A 20744-nucleotide genomic window follows, 5' to 3' on the forward strand; every position below is an offset into this window, starting at 1 on the left:
AGCCTCATGAGCTGGAAGTCTTTGAAAATATAGGGGTGAGAAACTGGACAAAATGCACTTCAGATCAAGGCTTAAAAAGGAACAGGCTTGTGAGGAAGGGGGCCTACCTGAACCCCACCTGGGTCTTACCGCTATCTCCATCATAACCCAGCCCCACATTCTTTATCCCACCCTCTCCGCTCATCTACCCTGACCTGGCCACCCTCCTCTACCCTCCACCCAAACATTCCCAGTCAGAAAAAGAAAACACCAACCAAAATCAAAAATAGTGTTATTAATTCTGGTGTCTCCGAAGCACGAAAAAAAAAAAAAAAAGAAAGAAAGAAAGAAAAGAGAAAAAGAAACCACCCTTCCCACATTTCAGCCCCAGGTCCAGGCCAGGGGGCTGCCCCTGCAGGCAGTGCAGGCCCAGGGGCCAAGTCACGTCAGTCCTGGCCTCGGGCTCGAAGCGGGACCAGCCCATGGGTTTGGCTTTTAGGGCCTGGCTGGGAAGCTGCCTGCCTCAGTTTGGGGAGCCCAGGCCCTGGACTAGGGATAAGAGATCAGGGATCAAGGTCAGAGATCTGGGCCACTTAGTTCTGATACTCTGGCTAAGGCAGCCAGAGGTGAGGATTCAGATGTGGAAGCCAAAGCCACTCAGTTCTGTGGTCCAGCAAAGGGGCCAGAGACCAGGGATCCAAGTTACTGAATCCTGGAGCTGGGATCCAGAGGGTACCAGGCTGCTCAGTACTGATGCTCCAGCAGGGGCTGGGCAGCCGGGCTCTCGCGCTCCTCAGCAGGGGCAGGCCAGTCACCCAGGGTCCCAGTGGGTGTGCCACTCTCAGGAGCACTGCTGTCCAAGCACGGAATGTCCTGGGCTGCTCTGGGGGGCGAGGAGGCGTTGGTGCTGATATCTGGGCTGAGGCTGAGGTCTAGGGGCGCCTAGGAGAGGGGAGAGAGATTGATGGAAAAGCAGACCTGAGTAGCTCAGGACCCAACCCTTCCACAGGACCCTTACCTGAGATTTGGGAGTGCCTCCTTTGGGGCTCCCTGAGGCTGGCTCCGCCTCAGAGCCCCCTAGCCCCTTCCGGCCCCCCAGGCTCCACTTCCCACTGGGACCCTCAGAACTGAGGTGACCGGGGCCAGGAGGCCTTGAGGGCCGGGGACCCTCAGTGGGGGCGGGAGAAGCAGGGGTTGGTCCAGGGAGCCGAGGGGGCGGCCACTGCAGCAGAGGAGGGGGGCGCCCATCACCAGAGCTGCTCAGGGAAGGCCGAGGGCCCCAGCCTGGGCCGGGAGGGAGGGCTTGGTCACCACTGCCTGTGGGAGACAGGTAAGAGGGTCAAGATCTCAGCTAGGCTGTTCTCGCCCACTGGCTCAGGCCGGCCTCGCCAGCTCACCTGCTGTGTTCTCAGGTGTGGGGTGTGCCGGGGGGGGGTTATTGCTGAGGGAGGTCAAGCCGCCACCTCCGCCACAGTCCGAGTCGTCCACGTTCCCACCACTGTTGCAGCCGGCACCGCAGCCCTTATGAAGCCTGGGATGGGGGCGGCGGGGAGGGACAGGTTGGCAGGGGGAGGGCCCGAGACCGCAGAGGCGCAAGTACCCAGCTCTAGGACAAGCCAGCTAACATCGCTGAGCCCCAGGATCCCATCTCTAAGAGATTTTGCCATCTACTTTGCAGGGTCTTCTAAGAGAGGCATTATCGACGGCTCTGAAGGCGAAAGGCCACCTTCAACTGTGGGAGCGCAGCATGAAGGCGGGTCAGCTCTGGGATGGTGTCGGCTCTGAGGGCCCAGTCCTGGCTCCAGCACTTCCTCACTCTGAGCCCTAGGAGGAAGTTGCTTCACCTCGCTGAGCCTCTGCTTCCCACTCCAGGACCTCAGCCCCGCGGGCTCAGGGCGGCGTGCAGGGCTCACCTCTCCCAGCTGTGCAGAAGCCAGCGGGCAATGGCACTCAGGCTGACGGGGCCGCCCCACAGTGCCCGCAGCTGGGGGTGGCTGCCGGCCAGGGAGGTGGTAAGGGGCGACACGTAGATGGGGTAGCCCAGCGGCTGGTCACAGGAAGAATTGATCATGTTGCGGAGCGCCTGCTTGGCGTTCTGGATACTGCCACGTTCAGGGTTGCGGTTGCGCAGAAACACCAGCTCCTGCTGCTGCCCGGCCCACAGGCCACGGACGCACTCGCGGTTCACCTGCGGGCGGCCCCGCAAGAGAGTCAGGGGGCCGGGGCCAGGCAGGGGGGCCGGGCCGGGGGGGCCGGGGGCTGAGGGGGAAGGGCCCTCCCTCCCCACCTTGATGACTCGGAAGCTGAGGTGGCGCCGGTTGAGCATGATGATCTTGTACTCGTCAGAGGCGTCATCCAGGACGTGACGCAGAGCCAGCAGTGAGGGTGTGTTGCTGAGGATGGCGCTGCGCCAGGCCGGGTCACCCTCATGCGAGATGACCAGGCGCTCCTCGTTGGCAGCGATGGCATCGTACAGAGCGGCCGGCTCCTCATACTCATCTGGGGATGTGAAGTGGTCCTGCGGGGCCAACGGGGTGGAGGCTGGGTCAGTGGCCCCTGCCCTGGGAAGTGGCTTCATCCCCCAAATGCCCACCCTACCTGGGCACACCTCTCCCCACCTGGTGAAGCTTGAGGGCCATGCGAACCCCGGGCGCCACCACACGATGAAGCAGGTCCATGTCAGCAAAGACCCACTCGTCACGTGGGGAGGTGATGCGGAAGTCCCCCTTGAACAGGGCGTGCAGGCCGTAGAGGAAGGGCTCCAGGCTGGGGGAGAGAAGGAATAGGGGAGCGTGAAGGTTTCAGAGCTCTGGTGCTCCACACAGGGGTCTGAGGTGAGACCATTCTTCATGGTGGGCCTCCGCTTCCCCATCCTGACAAGGTTGGTCTCTGTCTAGGTCCCTCACGGGGTGGTGAAGAACGGGCATGGTCTAGAACTGGGAGGCGCCTTGCCCACGGGGAGGAGCCGCCCTGAAGGAAGGGCTGATGCGGTTCCTGGGGGCTGCTGGCCCAGAGCTCTTCGCGGAGGGGGTAGAGGAAAACACAGGAGGCCCGGCTGGACCTGTGGCACTCACCTGGCAGACATGCTATGCGAGGCTGTCCCCAGGGCCCGTCGGCCCAGCACACACAGGCCAAAACACAGCGTGACCAGCGGTGAGTTCCAATCTTGGTCCACAGGCTGCAGCACAAGGACCCCGTCCCCAGAGCCCCACTCAGATCCAGGACAGGGAACTTGCAGTGGGGGCTAGGGCCCAGACCAAGGGAGGCTGAGAGCAAGAGGGACACGTACAGGGAAGGGAGAACTGGGGGGTGGGGGGGTGGAGGCAGGGGGCAGCCCCAGGGTAACGGGGGCCGGACCTGGCTGCGCCGGGAGGCACAGTACTGGATCCACTCAAGGTGCACCGCACAGAAGGCAGGCAGTGAGAGGCCGGAGAGGCGAAGGTCATAGTCCTCATCCACACTCAGTGAGAACGTGGGGTCTGAGTCAGCGTAGCCCGGCGCCCTCACGGGCCGCAGGGCTGCTGCAATGCCCTCATGGCTGAGCCACGCCTCCAGCTTCGGTGAGCGGCTCACGTAGTAGATGATGCTCTGGGAGGAGAGGGCAGGCATCAGAGCTGGGGCCAGTGACTGGGGTCATGCCCTGGCCACGGAAGAGAAAGCACCAGGATGTGGCCTAGGACACCCACCTCGTGTCTCCTCTGAGTCCCCTGAAGCTACACGGGCTAGTCTGCTCCCCTCTCCGAGGCCAGGGAGGAGTGAGAAAGCTGCCAGGAAGCAGCCCCCCGCTTCCTAAACATCCCCTGGAAGGTTCTGCACCGTGGCAAGTGCTCGCCTGCTCGCTTCAGAAGATCCCCCATTTGTAAGAGACTTTACACAGCAGAGCAGACTGAGCTAGGATCGGAGCCCCCAGGACCTTCCACACCACTCCGCTGTGGGATCCAGATCTCAGAGGCCTTGGAAGGTCAGGCTGAGGTAGTGGGGCTGCCTACAGGCCAGTGGGGCCTAAGTGCCTGTGGGTCATGGGTCCCTTTAGGCAGCTGAGGTCTGACAGCCACAGGGCATTCCTCTCAAAAAGAAAGGCAAAGGCACAGTAACCTGTGTCCAAAGTCAGAGGCTCCTATACCCTCTCAGGGGATGCTCGTTGCTGAACAGGGGTTTGAGCCAACGGAGAAGAGCTTCTGGAAGGCAGACAGGCAGGACGAATGGGCAGTGTGCGGCGGGCAGTTGGCAACCGGGAAGGTTATTGGGATTCCATGTGCCACCCTGGGATGGAGCCGATGGGGCTGGCCCCGTGCCCGGGGACAGGGTGGGAAGTCCAGGGCTGGGGAGGGTGCTGCAGCTGGCCACGACCAGAGGGCCCCCAGGCAGCAGGAGTAGGAACGTCCAGCAGGGTAGCTCTGGTGGGATATGCAGGCCCCGGAAGCTGCCCTCAACAGCTGCCACCCCCCCCCACCAGGCACTGCCCCTGGCAGCCCCAACTCACCCTTCCAAATTTCAGCCCACACTCTGTCTTTGGCAGAGCATTCCCCAGGCCCTCCGGACACCACTACCCTGCTCTGACCGTGCCCAGCCTGTGAGGCAGCTATAGCCGTGGCCAGTGAGCTCCCCCATGGGGCGGTAAGCTGGGCAGGGGTGGGGCTCATCGCAGCCTGCCAGCCCGGGCCTGGCTGGGTGCCTGGTGCATGGCCACGAGGCGGCCGCGCTGGCCTTGAGCTGGGCTCGCGGGAAGCAGCAGGGTGACCTGCGTAAGGGCACTTCTCTGACAGTGGGGGAAGACGGTGGACAGAACTGTGACCCCGGATGACCTGAGACTGGCAGTGTCCCTGTCTGGACCACAGTGTCTTTCTTGGTGAAGGTGAGGGGCGTGAGGCTCGCACACCCTTCCCTAGGGGTGGCTGGGTGGACGGGAAAACCGACAGAGGAATTACAGCTTCTCCTGGTGCGCGCCACAGATGGGGTGTCCACGGAGACAAGAGGACAGCTAGGAGGTGCGGAGGGCTGCCCTGGAGAGAGCCTCAGGTGAGCAGGCTTCCCTGGGCCCCAGCATGCCTCCGCCCCGCCCCGGCCCCGCGCAGGGAGCCCCAGGGCAGCTGCTGAGGGCAGAGGGAACGTGGGCAGGAACCACCCTCACCTCACTGCCATGGTGCCCTTCCTCTGGGGGCCATCATTCCTGTCTGCTCACAGAACTACAGGGACCCCTCCTCCTCAAGGGGATAAACTGAGGCACAGCAAAGGAGGTGACATCCCAAAGGAGGCTTCCCAGAACCCAGTCCAGGGCTCCCACTGGATCCCACACTGTGCCTCACAGCCCTCAACACCGCCCCCAGGCCCGGGCCTGGGTCTGAGCTCAGCTCCGCCACTTTCTCCTGATCCTGGGGCCTCGGGCTAATCACTTCGTTTTGCCAGCCAGCTTCCACAGTTGAGACATCAGGATCTCTCTTGAAGGGTGTGGTGGGCTTCACCCAGCTCAGGAGTGGTGCCTGGCACAGAGCCTGCCCCCTGGTAGTCACCACTGCTGGGGGCAGCCACGCCTATGGTTATCACTTACCACCGTTAGCATCACTGTCCCTCTGCGCTGATGGGAGGCGGGCGGGGTGCTGGGGTCTAGAAGGCTGGCCTCACCAGCTGCCCTTCCCAGGACCAGCAGCCCAATGAGGGGCTCCATGCCCACGCTGCCCACCTGCCTCCATACTCACTGTCCAAGGTGCATCTTCCAGAGGAGGGTGACAGCGAGCCCCGCCCCCCCCCCCTCCACTGTTGCAGCCACACACAAGCTGCCGGGGCCCCTGAGGCCTGCCGTCCCATGGTAGGTAGCATCTCGGAGGATGCTTAAACTCTCAAAGGCCTCTGCTTCCCTTGGGCAAAAACGGTTCCCCACCAACCAGAAGATGCCACCCAGGACGCTCCCGGTCAGTGAGCGATCGTTAGCAGGGACCCCTGCCGCCCGGCCACCCGCCGGCCGTACCTTGACGTAGTAAGTGATGAGGATCTTGCGGAGATCAAAGACCTGCAGCATGGAGGCCGCATTATTGTCGCTGATGCTGTAGCCCTCCAGCACGTACTTGCTGGCTGTCACCTCCCAGGCCAGCCAGCGCTGCCCGAAGGCGGCATTGAAGGACAGGACCCGCGGCAGGTGGCCGGGCTCGCAGCAGCAGCAGCCCTCATCTTCCTCCACGCCCTCCGTGATGGCCTCGACCTCGCGCTGCTGGCAGTATGTACCTGCGGGGGCGCGGCGCACGGTCAGTGGGCCCCGGGGCCTCCCCGCCCGCCTTCTCCCCAGCAAGGGCCCGGGTCTTCACCGTGCCCTGCCTGTGGATGCCGGGAGCAACCGTTGCTAGATGCACGACCCTTCCTCCTCCAGACTCCCGGAGGCCACGGCAGAGACTGAAACTCCTAGAAGTGACCCGCTCAGGTTCACAGTGCTCATGAGCCGTGCCTCGAGCCCCTCTATACCGAGAGGCCTCTTCTGAAGCTCGCGTCCGGCATGTGCGTCTTCCTGAGGGCGAAGAGCCAGCTCACCCACCAGGGGCTTTACGGGCCACTCAACCTGAGCCAAGCCCAAGACCAGAGAGCAGGCCAGCGCAGCTGATGGGAGAACCCAGAGCTCCAGGCCCACACTTCCGCCAGGGCAGCCTGCTCGGCCCCTGTGGACCCCGAGTCAGGACAGGGACGCAGCTTGGCCGAAGGACACCCTGCCGTCTCACCACTCATACTGGGAAATCCAGGCCTAGGGAGGAAGAGCTCCTTGCTCAAGGTCACCGCGCAAACCAGGGCAGGGCTGGACTAGAACCCAGCCCTCACACCCTATGAAACGTCAGGCCCAGGCCCCGCGGCTCACCCCGGAACTCAAGGCCACGCAGCTGGAAGGTGACGAGGCCATTGCCGACCTCGATGAGGTGCACCAGGGCGTTGAGGTAGTCGGAGGCCAGGACGAAGCAGTCGCCAGGGCCATAGTTGCCCCAGCGGCCCAGCACCAGGTCCCCACACAGCGTGTGCTGCAGCGAGCGTGTCAAGTGCTCATAGAAGATGGAGTTGAGGTTGTTGTCGTCAGCGCCTGAGACCCAGGACAGACAGACAAATGGAAAAAAATGACAAGCGAGTCCCCCTCCCCAGGGAGGCACCACCCTAAAAGGCCCCGGATGGCCGAGTACACACCGGGGTTCCGATCCAGCTGGGTGACCAGGCGGGTGTTGGAATGATCCACACGTTTAGTGCTGTTCAGACAGAAGGACAAACACAGTCGGCCGACAGGTTCAGAAAAGGGAGTCCCGCCCGCCCGCCCGCCCACCACTGCGGCCTCGGAGCCCACAGCCCTGTTCTCTGCGCAGATGCCATGAGAGTCCCATTTCACAGGAGGCCGAGGCTCTGGGACGTGAGGGGCCTCCCCCAGGACCACACGGCCAGGAAGCGCAGGGGGTGAGCCCGAGGCTCGGACAGACTCAGGTTTTGTGCTCATCAGATTAGCCACCCGAAGCCCGCCGTGCCCAAGCACGTGCACCCCTGCTGCGGCCCCTCTCTGCGCCCCGCCGGGGCCCCAAGCTCCCCTTCCTTCCGAGGACCCTCTGGGTGACCCGCCTGCTCCCTCAAGACTCACTTGTAGTCACGCTCCCAGAACTTGAGGGGCCGCGCGTAGGACATGATGAAGACGGCGCTGCCCAGCAGGGGGTTGAGTGGCGTGGAGAAAAGCGCTGAGAGCAGAGCTTGAACAAACAGCATGGCCGAGTCTGCGCACGAGTCAAGGAGGTGGCGGGCACACAGGAGCCTCCCGAGCCTTCCTCACCACCCCTTAACTCTCATCAACCTGCCCCGCGCGCCCCCATCCAGGCCGCCCCCCCCCCCACCCAGGCCGCAGGCAGCAGGCTGGGTACGAGGCACGGCAAAGGGCTGGGCGAAAGCATGGAAAGCGGAGCCCCAGGTGATCTGCCAGGGCGCGATGTAGGTCAGCACAAAACGCAGCTTGTACAGCAGGTCCCACAGCTGGCGGGGTCGGAGAGGGAAAAGGAAAAGATACACAGGTCACTCACAGAGGTGGGGTCAACCAAGCACCCCATGCAGAGCCTCAGGGCTACCCCAGTGGCTGCCCATGTGGGAGTCAAGCTCAACATCACTCCCAGCCCTCTCTCTCTGGACCTGGCTCGAAGCACCTGTTACCGTTAGCAGACCCTCTAAGGGAGTGTTAGCCGACTATTGGCGGGACCACCCTGGGAGCTTCCTATTCTTGCCCCATTTTGCAGATGGGAAAGTTCAGAAAAAGCAGGGTAGGACGACGACTTGCTCAAGCCGTCAGTGATGAGCCTGGGCCTCGACCATGATATTGAAAGTCGAGATGGGCCCTGCCCTCAGAGGGGAGCACAGGTTGGATCTCTACCATCCTGGACCAGACCAGAAACCAGACTAGAATGCCCACGTAAAAGTGAAAATGGCTCAGGGCCATGCTGGGGTCCCGCGGCAGAGACCACCACAGGCCTCCGGGACAAGTGTCAGGGAATGGCTCTTTGTTCAGTGATTTCCCAGGACCCCCCACATCAGGGGGTCCCACAGTCTGGCAGAGCAGTCTAGATCTATCCAGGCCCTAGGGGCTTTTAAAACTCAGCTCTTAACTGCTCCCCAGGGCTGTGGCTGGCCAAGGGGCAGAGCTCAGAGGCTGGTTTCCAGAGGACAAGGCCAAGTCTTTACTACCTAGTAACTGCTCACGAGGAAGGTGGTGAAGGGCCATGACTCCAAGAACAGGCGGCGAAGTCAGATAGACCTGGATTCCAGTCCTGGCTGGTCACCAATTCTCTGGGGGACCCGAGGCACGTCACTTTGGTGCTTCCTCTGTGCCCCTGGGGCACGCGCTGCGAAGGCCCACAGCGGGGCCGACATGGGGCAGCAACTACAGGGCTGCAGGCCCCTGGGGAAGTTTTCCCCACTGCCAACGCAGGCAGGTTCTGCTCCTGCTGCACAGCCTAGAGCCTGCAACATGGCCGCCAACTCACCTTGCTGCAGAACAGGGACATGAGGAAGTAGTCGAGCAAAAATCCCTGGGAGAGGCGTGGGTAGTCGAAGTGGAAGAGCAGGACAGTGAAGGCCAAGGTCAGGTACTGCTGGGGTGGGCAGCAGAAGGCTGAGCGCAACAGCTTCAGCCCAGCCACGGTCATCAGCAGCGCCCGGCAGCTGTGGATGAGGAACAGGCATTAGGTGGCAGGTGGGACTCGCGGCGGGACGGAGGGGGTCGGGGCCCATCCCTCCCCGGCCCTGGCCTGGGCTCCACCGAGCTGGGCCCTGCTCTTGTGGGCAAGGGATGCTCAGTCTCTGCTCCCTAAAAAGGTCCCCCTTTAAAGACACATCTGGGAGACACATCCGTTTTCAAAGAGGCAACTGTCTCAACAGAGTGTCAGGAGCTCAAAAACTGCTTTCGCTTGCTGGGGCAACTGAGGCAGGCATCATTCCGTCTGTGGGCTTCGGTGTCCCACGTGCCCCATGGGAATGTAGACGGTGGGATGGTGCGGGGCGGGGCGGGAGGGGGGGGGCCAGTCCTCACTAGAGGCAGAACTTGTCCGGATGGCTGACGACGGCATGGGCGTCCACCGTGAGGGCATTGAGCACCACGGCGGGGTAGATGAGGTACTTCTCGATGCACTGAAGGCTGGCATACAGCTTCTCAAACCACATCACCTGCGCAGCGCCTGCAACAGGAGGCAGGACTGTTGACCCCCCGCGTTCCCCTCCCACTGCTGGGCCAGGTCAGGTGCACATCCGGAAGGGGCCTGGAGGGAAGGCAAAGCACGGCTCTGCAGGTCCCCAGAGACTTTGTGGCAGCTCAAATGAGAGTGAGGAGGCCCCGGCAGGACATTCAGGGTCTCAGGGCACACGCTTTGCCCATTCTGCTGTGTGGAAAAACAAAGCTAATGAGGACATCCCCGATGCCCGCTGGAGCCAAGGCAGGCTGGGTGAGGCCCACACACACGGTGACCTCGAGCTACAGCCCCGTCATCACGGGTCACTGCCCCCTGGCTTGGGCTGACTGTAGCCACGTGGGAACGCTGGCCCAGTGGGCAAAATCTCTCATCGCTTATGCAGAACAGGGCAAGTGGAACTTCGTGTTAACAGATCCAGGTGATGAATCCGAGGCTTAGAGGTGCTTTCATCACACAGCCCAAATGAAAATGGGCCTGGCAGACCTAGTCTATGGGCAACCAGTCAATCCTTCCGGATGACAGAGCCCCTTAGGGCCTTGGAATTCTCCATCCTCCATCTCCCCAGAGAAAGCAAGACGAGCAGAGAAAGAGCAGGGCGGGCAGGGTGGGAGGCAAGTGGGGGCCTGGCCGGGGCGCAGCCAGCAGGACAAGAGGGCAGGCAGGGCTGCAGCAGGGCCACGTGGGGACCGGGGCGTGGGCAGAGGCTGCCCCCTGCTGGCACTCTGAGCTCTCACCGGGCTGCAGGGACCCCCCCCCGCCCACCCCCCCCGGCGGGCAGGCACTCACCCCGCACTTCATACTGACTGTACTCCGACGGCTTCAGCACGGGCTGCGACAGGCAGAACCAGGGCAGCTGTTTGCGGAGCTGCGGCAGCAGGTAGTGCGTGAAGAAGCCCACGGCCCCGGCCAGCGCATACAGCACGAAGCCCAGCACTGACTGCAAGAGGGAGAGGCCGGGGGCTCAGCCCAGGCACGCGGGCCATGGGGCCCACGGGGCCGGGACACAGGCCTGGGCGGAGAAGGACATGAGGCCACGGTGGCCCGGGGCCCTCAGGCGCAGCAGGCTCCTGCAAAGAGCGAGGGGAGAGGGGTGGCCCGGGCCACACGAACCTTCAGGGCGATGAAGACGGTGCTGGCGCTGATGGCGAAGGTGAGCACGGCGATCACCACACACATCACCAGGTCGGAGTGCAGGACCTCACGCTGCAAGGCCGGAGACACGAGTGTGGGTGCCCGCCAGCCTGGGGCCGACCGCACCCCGGCAGCCCTCCGCCCTGAGACTAGAACCCCATGCTCCAGCCTCTCACCACCGACTGGCGCATCTTGTCTGGCAGTGGGTCTGGGGGCTCAGCCCGAGCTGTCTCCAGGCTCCGCTCCTCCAGCTCGGGGAAGAGCTTGCTCCTGATCAGGGACCTGGGGTGGGTGAGAAAAGGCAGGGGCCCGGGTCTGCGGAGGCCGCCCCTCCGGCCGGGGGCTCCATGGTCAGCTGGCGACAGGCATGCGCACAGGTCCCCACCGCCAACTCCTGCCATGCACACTCGCACAAACACACACGTGCGCACGGACAGGCACATGCGGGCACCCACCAGAGCACAGTGGGGTCACTGCTCTGACGGCTCAGGTGGTAGGACAGTGCCACCAGGAGGCCACAGAAGACCGAGAAGAGGACAGGGACGTGCTGCTCCGGCCAAGGAGTCTGGGGAGAGAACCCATGCTGGTCAAGGGAGGCAAGGGTAAGCGTGGGGGGGCGGTGCTGGGGGGGGCTGGGGGGGGCCCATGGGAGAAGCCACTGCTGAGCCCAATTCACGGTCCTGCCCCAATGACCCCCTGGGCCTCAGCATGCCCCCCACCCCACCGGTCATCCCTACCTTGATGGCCCCGAGGCAGAAACCATAGAGCAAGGCAGCAGCGAGCAGGCTGCGGGAGAGGCTGAAGACAGCCGTGAGCGGGCTGGTAGCAGCTGTCAGGGGGGAGGAAAGAGCAGGTAAAGACCAGCTCCTACGTGCTGGCATCCCACCCCAACTCCACCCTGCTGCCCCGCAATTCCCACAGGCTAACCTCCCTGGGACCCATCCCCAGCCCACTGCTGTCTGCTCCCTGAGCCCTGAGAGGTCCTCAGAGCTTCTGGCATCCTTGGGTTTAAACCACTTGCTTGGGGGGAGGAGGGGGGAAGAGACGGGCTCTTGAGATCCACAGTTTAAACACAGGAGAAAGATCAGCAAAAGGCTGGAGCCACGTATCTAAGCCACAGCCCCTTCAGGGCCCCACGCTGCCTCCCGACCCCCAAGCCACCTATGGGCCCCATACCTGTACCCCCGAAGCCGTGCATATCTATCTGCTCCAGCAGGTACATGAGGCAAGTGTTGACCTGGGGCAGGAGACCCAGGAGGAAGACGAACGGGAAGCACAAGGTAAACACTGGCAGGGAGGGAAAGCAAAGGTCCGGTCGGTCAGCCTGCAGGCCACCCCTTGGCCCGTCACCCTTGGGGCCTCACTCCCCCAGGGCCACCTCAACGCTGCCCGATCTCACCGGTGGCCACGTCACGGGCACAGAAGAAGAAGGAGGCGGAGAAGAGCGTGAGGCCGTAGAGGGAGACGGGGGGGAAGGGCTGAGCTGAGCCCAGGGCATCCAGCAGCCAGATGAGCAGACAGCAGATACAGAAGTAGACAGGCCGGCTATATGCGATCACCCAGTTGTGGCCCTAGGGAGCAGGACAGTGAGGGGCCAGGTCTCCCCAGCCGACCACCCCGCACACACGTGCACGCACACACACGCACAGGCTCGTGCCTGCTCCAAGATAGAAAGCCTGGCAGGGTGAGGGCAGCAGCACTGAGGATCCGAGGCCATGGGGGTGGTAAGGGAGCCCTGCCTCTCCCAGACCCCTCCACACCTGTCTCAGGCCCTACCCAGGGCCCACACCCGAGCCTCGTGGGGAAAGGCACTGGTACTCACGTGCATGGGAGACGCCGCATCAGGCTGGACGCTCTGGAAGAGACAGGAGCTACATTGGCAACGAGAGCCAGAGCCCAAGGGAGGGTCAGAGACCCCAGGACCTGCTCAGTTCCACCACCGGACTGTCAGGGGTGGCCAGGGCAGGACCCTACACCGTTCTGGGCCTCGGTTCTCTCATGGGTAAAATGGGAGGCTGACTACAGGGGATCTTAAGCACCTTCTCCGCTTCCAAGCTCACACCCCTCAAAACAGGTTGCAGGCATGGAGATATCTGGAAAGAGGTGGGTGGGGGAAGGAAACGCAAGGAGCAACGCCTGACCTTCAGCAGGGAATACTGGCAGGAGGCGATGACCAAGCAGAACTGGAAGACCCAGATATCCGTGAAGAAGCCCTTGAGCAGCAACAGGTACCCCAGGAAGGCGACGAGGCTGCTCAGGCCGATGCCGAGTATGTTCTCCACCAGCCCCCGAGTCCTGGAGAGACAGCAAGGTCAGGGCACACCCATCTCCTTCCCGGCTAGTGGAGCGAAGACAGGTGGAGTGGGGAGGACAAGACCCAGTCACAAAGGCCCACGTCTGAGCCTGTGCCCAGACCACCCCTCCTCCTCTAAACATTCGAACCTATCCCTTTCAAAGACGGAGCCAGGTGGCCCCTGCTCCTGGAAGCTGCCCCACGGCTGCCCTACATCCCAATCTTTGCCCCTTCCGGACCCTGAGGCTCCAAGGACCACCACTGAGGGGCTTGCCCGTGTGCGGCTCACGCATGCCCAAACATGCCGTGTATGCACACAGGCGGCTCCCGACACGCCCACGGCAGTGCCACGAGGAAATCCAGAGTGTGGGAAGCCGGGCCACAGGTTCTAGGCCCAAGCCATCCACGCAGACAACAAAAGCCATCTGACTTCCCTCTCTGGCTTCCTGGGCCTCAATTACCCCTGAGAAACGAAAAGACTCGGACAAAGGCTTTAGGAGCTTTTTTAGACGACAGAACTCAATTTCATCAACTCTAACACTGAAGCAAACAGAAGCAACAGACTGGATGGGAATAGTAAGGAGCAGAGCTTTCGGACAGGGAGTAACTAGAGCACCACCCACTCGGCCACCTCTTTATACCCCAGAAGGACCTAGTCAAACCCCACCACCAGACCTCAGCCCCTGGGGCACCTTCAGTGGCCCCCGCCGTTAGGTTCTCTGATGCCGTGACGGGCGCCACACGTTTAGAGGGTCCGCAAGGCCCGGGGCCAGGCACTCACCGGTCCAGCAGGGCCAGGAGGGCCAGCCGCTCATAGCGCACGGAGGTCCAGCGGCCAGGAAGGAGCCAGTACTTGTAGCTGTGCTGGGACCGCGGCGGCGCCTCCTCCATCAGTGTCTGCTCCTGGGATTCGTGCAGGGAGTCCTGGTCCAGCAGGTCAAACTGCGGTCCCCACAGCCGCAGCCATCAGCCCCTCGCCCCCCAACACGGTCCCTTGCCACCACTCCCCTTCCCGATGCACACTGGCTGGTCAGCCATCTCCTCCAGCACAGAGAGTCCCCGCCACCTAGTGGCCCTGTGGCCTGTCCTGCTCTGTCACAGAGGCGCGCTCCTCTCTCCAGGTCCCCGGGACATGGCTCAGTGGCTGCTGGGAACTGCTGGGGCTGCCGAGGGCCAGAGTCACCAGCGCCCACGTCTGTCCTCCCCACTCAGGCAGCCTCTCCTGCCTCTTCCTGGGCTCAGTGAAGTCCACCCTGTCCTCTGGGACCCAGTACAAATGGTACCACCGTCTTCCTGGACAGAGCCATCACGGATCACTCTGACCACCCCACGCTGAACACATAGCGCACCAGCCCTGACGACAGGCCTGGGTGCCAACGGCTGTGTTGTGAGGCCCTAGGCAAGCTACTTCGTCTCTTGGAATTTCTTGTGCCCTTCATTCAGCAAATACTCAGGGGGCAAGCTATGGGCCTGGCCCTGTGCCAGGCCTTGGGGATACCATGCAGAGCCAAAGATGCACGGCCCCTGCCTCTGGATGTGGCCATCAGCTGTATCAGGACCATGGTGCCCCTCCTGTGTGACAACTAAGGAAAATAAATGCATCAGAAAGGGATACGTGGGGCTTCTGGGCACTGCACATGGTCTGTGACCCTGAGCGTTAGGTGTGTGGGTGCCCCTTTTACCACAGTTCCTTAAGTTCTGAGTCTGCGTCTTGCACGTCCTTAAAACTTCTGTTGTTCCTAGACTGACCACGCAAATTATTATCCAAACCGGGACACTTTCAGGAGTGAAACAGGAGCTTATGGTAACGAACAGGGACAGAGTGCCCGGAGCCATGCCATGCACCCAGGCCTAGCACAAGGAGCAGCAGGCCACGGCCGGGTAAGCTGATGTCTTCTGTGGGTTTCACCGCAGAGACCCACCGTCCCCGCTCCCTCTGGGCCCCTCTGGAATAAAGAAGATACTCCATACACACTTGGTGAATAAATGAATGAACGACTCCTTGGGGCATAGACATCCAGAGCCTGCACACCCAGGGCCAGCCATCAAAGGTCAGGACACAAATGCGGGCCCCCAGAGCCCTCACTTGAGCGGCCTGTCCCTCTCGGTACCTGGGCTCCGCAACCTGCCCTGCACCCCCTGCCGCCGCAGCCCCTCCTACAGGTCCTTCCCTGACCACTGGCTCCTCACCTCCGGGATCTCCAGGGGCACGCGGCGCACCTGCATGCCCTGCAGAACCACGGGCCTCGGCTGCAGCAGGTTCAGGCCACCCGCTGCCTCAGGGACATCGGCCGAGTGGAAGCTGGAGGAATGTGAGTGGCGGTCCCTGTAGGAACAGCAGCCATGAAGATCGGGGCCACTGGAGAGCCCCAGGACAGCGGCGGGCCTAAGGCCAAAGTCAGGCCGTAACTGGGGACCTCCGGGGGCTGCTCAGACACCCAAGAGGATCACAGAGGATCCAGAGGAAGCCAGTGGCAGAAGTGCCTGCCTCCCAGGCCCTGGGCTTCTTGGAAGCCTCCTGCCCAGAAATATCACGTTCCTACAGTGTCAAAGGATCCCTGTAGGCCTGCCCTCTGCTGCTTCCCACTCTCTTCTCCTGAAGGTTCTGAGCTGTCCCTGCCCCAGCACAGCAAAGAAAAGAGAAAATCCCCAGAAACGGCAACCCGCCAGGCTGCTCGCCAGGAGAGCCCCAGCTTGGAGACTCACCAAGCTCCATTGGCCGCCTGCTCCCCCTGCTGCCCCACCGGGTTCTCGTAGCCGCCTCCAGCTAGGCCGAAGGTGTAGGAACGCCGCACACCTGGGCCAGGGGTATGGGACACAAGGCAGCACGTCAGGGACAGGGACACCAAGGCCTCACCCACACGGGCCACCTGGTGAGGAGTTCCCATGGATGGCAGCCCAGCCCCTAGGAACCCCGAGCTGGGGAGGAGAGGGCCTGCAGGTCAGCCTGCCCTGGGTTCGGGTCCCTATTCTGCCACTTGCTCTGCTGTGACTTCAGGCCGTGCCTCAGCTTCCTCCCAGGCAGAGCAGGAATAACGAGGCCACCCACGTCTCAGAGAGGCTGCAGGTTTGATGGCGGGCAGCACAGGGAAAGCAGTCACCACGGGCTGAGCGGGTGGTCCGTGGCCAACGGAGCGAGCACTGCCACTGGGATGACGAAGACCCTCGGCAGGAGGGAAGGGGGTGCCAGGCTCAGGGGCCGGGCCCCTGGACTCGGGGAGGGGCTCACCACTCTCGTCGTAGAAGTAGTGCACAGCACCCTCGGACGTGTCGTCAAAGGTGCAGGCCTCGTGCACGGTGGCGCCGGCCCGCGTGAGCAGCAGGGAGGAAGCGAAGTGCAGGGCGGAGGGCAGCGTTAGCGCCCGGGAGTGAGAGGCAGCCCGGCTGCGCTGAGCCTCCTGCAGGCTGCTGAGGAGGGGTCAGCCCGCGGGTCAGCGCCACTCAGAGCCACTGGCCCCCGCTGCCCTTCCGACCGACCGGCAGGTGCTCACCTGGGCGGCGAGCCCATGACAGAAGCCGGAGGGGTGGGGTTGCTGCCCGCGTTGTGGCGCCTGCGGATCGCCTGAGTCCGCCGCACACTGCTCGTGCGGTCCCGCTTGCCAGTCTCGTCAGCTGCTGCCCAGGGAGAGGCCCCGTGCATAAGCCACAGAGGCTCGGACACGGGGGTGGGGGGATGGGGGGCGGCGCTGGCAGCTTAGGTCAGGCCTAATCCAACCGTGTCCTGCCTCCGGGGCCTAGCCAGGTCACCTAACCGCTTGTGCCTCCGTTTCCACATTTAGAAATAAGGACACAATCTTGCCCTGCCCCGCTGGTGGCCCAGGAGAATGAACGTGGACGCTCAAGAGTCCCCGATGCAGAGGGGCTCTGTGCTAACTGCAGGACCTGGAGCCGGGTGTCTGAGATCTCCCAGCCCTGCTCATCTGAGGGGTTCAGTAGACATCACTCAACCACTCAGTCCACATCCACCTGCTGCCTGAGACAGAAGCCGAGCTGACTCTGACCAGCTCCACTCCAGCCTGGCCTTTGTCCAAACCCAAGCCCATACCTAGCTCACCGCCCCCACCCCCCACCAGAGCGGGCACTCACCTCCCCCCACAGCACCTTCCTCTTGCAGCTCCCCCCGCCAGCCGGGCTGGTTGGCGGCAGGTCCCCTGTGGGCCTCAGCAGGCAGCACAGCAGGCTCACCAGAAGCCAGCTCCACCCCCGCCTGGGCCTCCAGCTCAGCCTTGGAGCCAGCCAGGGGGGCCCTTAGGACATCACCCCCAGCCCCATCCATGCTCAGCACGCGGGCATGCGTTTTGGCGCTGGCGGTACTAGGCGTCCGCTGGGTCCCATAGGGCCGCTTGGGGGGCACAGCAGTCCCCTCCTCAGCCCCATGGGGGGCCCGTCGCTTCCGGGGTCCCCCTGCTGCACCACGGGGGCTCTCGGGGGAATAGCACGAAGTGGAAGAAGAGCTGTCAGTACTGTAGCGGCGCTGAGAGCGGAGGCTGGAGGCTGGGCTCAGTTCGCTGCCCTCGCTGGTGTCTTCGTCCTCAAAGAAGCCCCCACCTTCAAGCAGGGGCCGCCGAGGGGCACGGCCAGGTGGGGAGTGTCTTCGCATGGGGGGCCGCCGTTTGGTAGGCCGTAGCAAGGCCAAGTCCTTGGGCCGCACAACCAGGAGTGGCTCAGCTGGGCCCGGTGGCGTCCCTGCTCCTATGACCGTGTCAAAGGACCGCAGCGTGTCATCGGAGGGGACTCCGGCATCTGGTGATGCGGGCAGCTCAGCCTCAGAGGGTGGGTCTGTGTCGCTGCCCTCGGGGGCTTGCCCACCGGGAGGGCTGTCCAGATGGGTTGAGTTGGTCTTCTCGCTCTTGAAGCTGCTCAACGTCTCCCTGTCAGTGCCACTGAAGCAGGAATCCGAGGAGCCCGCTTTCTGGGGTGTGGGCTCACCAGAGCCCCGCCGGTCCAGGGGCTGGTAGCCGCCTGCTCCCCGGCGTTGTTCCCGTCGACTGCTGGTCCTCACAAGGGCCCGCTCAGGCCGGGTCAGGGTCAGGAAGCTCTTGCTCAGCTCCTGGCTGAGGCTCCCCTTCAGAAGGGGGCTCATGGGAGTGTCGGCCACACTGCTCCCACTCCAGGGGGCTCCATCCCCAGCCAAGGGAGAACGTTCTGAAGAGTCTGTGCTGGGGAGAGAGGGATCTGGGGCAGCCCCCGGGGGTGTCTGGGGAAGGTCTCCAACTATCAGAGAAAAGGAAGACAAAATGAGGAGAGGGCATGCTGCAAAAGGAACCAGCCACTAAAGGGGTCCTGTGGCCACCACTTCCCCAGAGCCCAGCTGGGGCAGGACGAGAAGGCCCCATCCTGAAGGACAAAGAGAGTTCTGGGGAAGCAAAAGTTGGGGTGACTCGAAGACAAAATAGCCAATCCTCCCCCCAAGCCCCTGCCAGATCATGCCCACTCACTCAGTTTCTCCTGTGAGCTTAGCTTCAGCATCTCTCGGTCCGCTGAGGTCACGATCACATTGTTGCTGCCCTGCTCACGCACCAGCTCCTTGATGTCTGCAACCATGGCCCCACAGGCGTCAGCACGATTGCAAGACATCGGGGTGCCCTCTCATTCCACACAGCCAGCAGCCACCTACCTCTGAGGGGCCCAGAGTCCTCCATCCGGGGCAGCAGCTCCTGAGCAGACAAAGAGAGAAATGAAGGAACAAGCAGGGTAAGAAGTAGGCTCGGGACATACCCCAGTGCGGACAGGCTCCCAGGAGAGGAGTGGGACAGGCCGAGGGTAGGGACCACTCACCGAGACCTGGTTGAAGCCAAACACAGAATGCTGGGAGCTACAGCGTACCGGAGGTGTGGAACTCACTTTCCGAAACACTGTCATCTCCACACCAGGGTCCCTAGCAGTGGAGAAAAGCCTCAGCTTTCAGCTAACCTCCCCCTCCCTTTAGATTATACTTCCTCTGCTATCCCCAGCACTCCTCTCTTCTCAAGGGTCCTCTCACAAGTCTGGGGCTGACCAGAGAACAGGTGCTCCCCTGCTCCTGGAGCCAACGTCCCTAAGGCTCCGAGGCTTAAGCTCAGGCACTAAGGCCCCTTAATTCCCGACACAGCCCCTCCCCTACTCACCTGGGCAGACTGCTGTCCCCCTGCGCAGGCTCCTCCTCTGGCTCCCCCATGGTCGAGTTGCGCTTCTCCACAATCTCGCCCTGATCGAACATAGCGTGTAGCCGGTAGTTCACAGTCTTGATGGTAGTGAAGATGACAGCCACCACAAGGCAGTACACACCGGCCACCATCAAGCTGGGGGGCAGGACCTGGAGGCGGCAGCAAGTCAGGTTCCTCCTCACACAGCCCTGTCCCCTCTCCCCATGGGGTAAACCTACCACCACAGTCAGAGCCAGCTTTCACAAAGTCACAAGACCTCCTCACCCATCCCTTAGAACTGGTACAAGGACCCTGTCAGGGAGTTCTATCCTCTCACTGGAGAGAAATCAAATGAGAGGCTCAAGGTCACCCAGCCCAATTAAGGAATAATTTGGCCACTCCTCCATATACCCCAAACTCTGCAGTGAGTCCTCTCTCCACCCCCATAGCGCCGAATCCCTGCCAGGCTGGCACCCCTCCGTGACATCGGCCCTCCCTTTCCCCGGCGGGAGTTACAGGTGGCGGCAGCATCTCACCATGTACAGCAAGAAAGGAAAGGTGAGCAGGAAGATCCAGACGTAAAGGTGGAAGCAGTTGGAGAACGTGCTCTGGTGCGGGTCGAAGAACCAACCGCCAGTGAGCGAGGCCCACACCCCTTGGCGCAGGATCTGCAATACCTGCGACCCCATGGCCCCGCCGCTGCTGCGCGCGCCCCCCTCCCGGGACCCTCATGGGGGCGGCCGCTGGTCCATGCCCCGCCTGGCGCCCGAGGGCCCCGGGGCCCGGCCTCGCGCTCACGCCATGGCCTCCCCCAGCCGGGGAGAGGGGTCGGCCGGGCGAGGGGGCGGGCAGGGGGCGGGGCCGACCCGGGCAGTCAGCGGTGCGAGGCCTGGACGCGGGGGTGGAGCCTCATCAGGGGCGGGGTCCAGGCCCCCACCCCCGGCCCAGAACTGCTCCGAGGGGCCGAGCCGGTAGGCAGGCGCGGGGCACGGGCCGGACACCCGTCGGCGGCATCCAGAGATGGGCGTGGGGTGGGTGTTCCGGGGGTGCAGGCGACGGCTCCCTCGGCTCCGGCCCGGGGAGAGCCCCGGGACCCTGAGGTCCACTTCCGGGGTTACAGGTCACTCGCTTCGGTCTCCGCGCTCGCCCGGCTACTGCGGGACCCGGCCCAAGGGGGAGGCCGGAAGGAGAAGCGAGCCGCCAGCTAGCAGTGGCGCATGCGCCCGACGGGCCTAGTTGGGACCCGGAAAAGGAAAACTTGAAGGCATGAAACCCGACGCACGCGCAGAAAAGTGGTAGAGCGCTAAGACGCGGGGGATCCCTTTGGGCGTGCGCAGAGTCCCGGTCTTAAAAGAAGAGAGGTCCAAAAGCGGTAGCGCTGAGGCGCATGCGCACACTTAGGCGTTGTCAACCCAGTTGACACCACTGGGCGGAACCGAAGGGATTGTTGAGTGGCCACTGGGTAATGGCGGAATTAATTGGCACAAAACTCTCCCAGTGAGTTACAGGAGGCGGGGAAAAGGGTGGAGGCGTGGA

General features: G+C 63.0%; 1 protein-coding gene across 9 annotated transcripts; it reads right to left on the reverse strand.

Annotated features, from left to right (window-relative positions):
• Nucleotides 1-254: 254 nt before the first annotated feature.
• PCNX3 (pecanex 3) lies at nt 255-20674 on the reverse strand. 9 transcript variants are annotated; one of them, XM_073883479.1, is made up of 35 exons: nt 19745-20674; nt 19191-19378; nt 18862-18961; nt 18701-18740; nt 18522-18617; nt 17170-18297; nt 16575-16695; nt 16313-16488; nt 15790-15880; nt 15274-15409; nt 13865-14025; nt 12932-13085; nt 12613-12645; nt 12190-12361; nt 11967-12077; nt 11528-11619; nt 11246-11355; nt 10967-11072; nt 10770-10862; nt 10446-10596; nt 9503-9647; nt 8958-9135; nt 7848-7956; nt 7574-7703; nt 7135-7193; nt 6818-7033; nt 5945-6198; nt 3337-3567; nt 3054-3157; nt 2598-2745; nt 2267-2497; nt 1893-2167; nt 1377-1510; nt 998-1296; nt 255-921 (listed from the first exon to the last, which is right to left on the reverse strand). In XM_073883479.1, the coding sequence occupies exons 1-35, from the start codon at nt 19895-19897 to the stop codon at nt 724-726; spliced, it is 6123 nt and encodes a 2040-aa protein (XP_073739580.1). In that variant the 5' UTR covers nt 19898-20674; the 3' UTR covers nt 255-723. The 9 variants fall into 9 exon arrangements, with proteins under 9 accessions (XP_073739580.1, XP_025734583.1, XP_025734584.1 ...); XM_025878798.2 differs by having other exon boundaries at nt 16313-16491; XM_025878799.2 differs by having other exon boundaries at nt 16575-16698.
• Between the last annotated feature and the right edge of the window lie 70 nt (nt 20675-20744).

This window comes from Callorhinus ursinus, unplaced genomic scaffold (genome assembly GCF_003265705.2).
Source record: "Callorhinus ursinus isolate GAN/ISIS: 27379988/994484 unplaced genomic scaffold, GSC_fseal_2.0 scaffold51, whole genome shotgun sequence".
NCBI classification, from domain to species: Eukaryota; Metazoa; Chordata; class Mammalia; order Carnivora; family Otariidae; genus Callorhinus; species Callorhinus ursinus.

Excerpts from the sequence above, each read along its gene's own strand:
- PCNX3 (XM_025878797.2), bottom strand. The coding sequence starts at position 19,897 with ATGGGGTCGCAGGTATTGCAGATCCTGCGCCAAGGGGTGTGGGCCTCG. Across the intron at positions 16,492-16,574 it reads GTCATGGGCTCGCCGCCCAG|CAGCCTGCAGGAGGCTCAGC; the intron begins GTGAGCACCTGC and ends ACCCCTCCTCAG. Across the intron at positions 12,362-12,612 it reads ATGCGGCGTCTCCCATGCAC|GGCCACAACTGGGTGATCGC; the intron begins GTGAGTACCAGT and ends CCTGCTCCCTAG.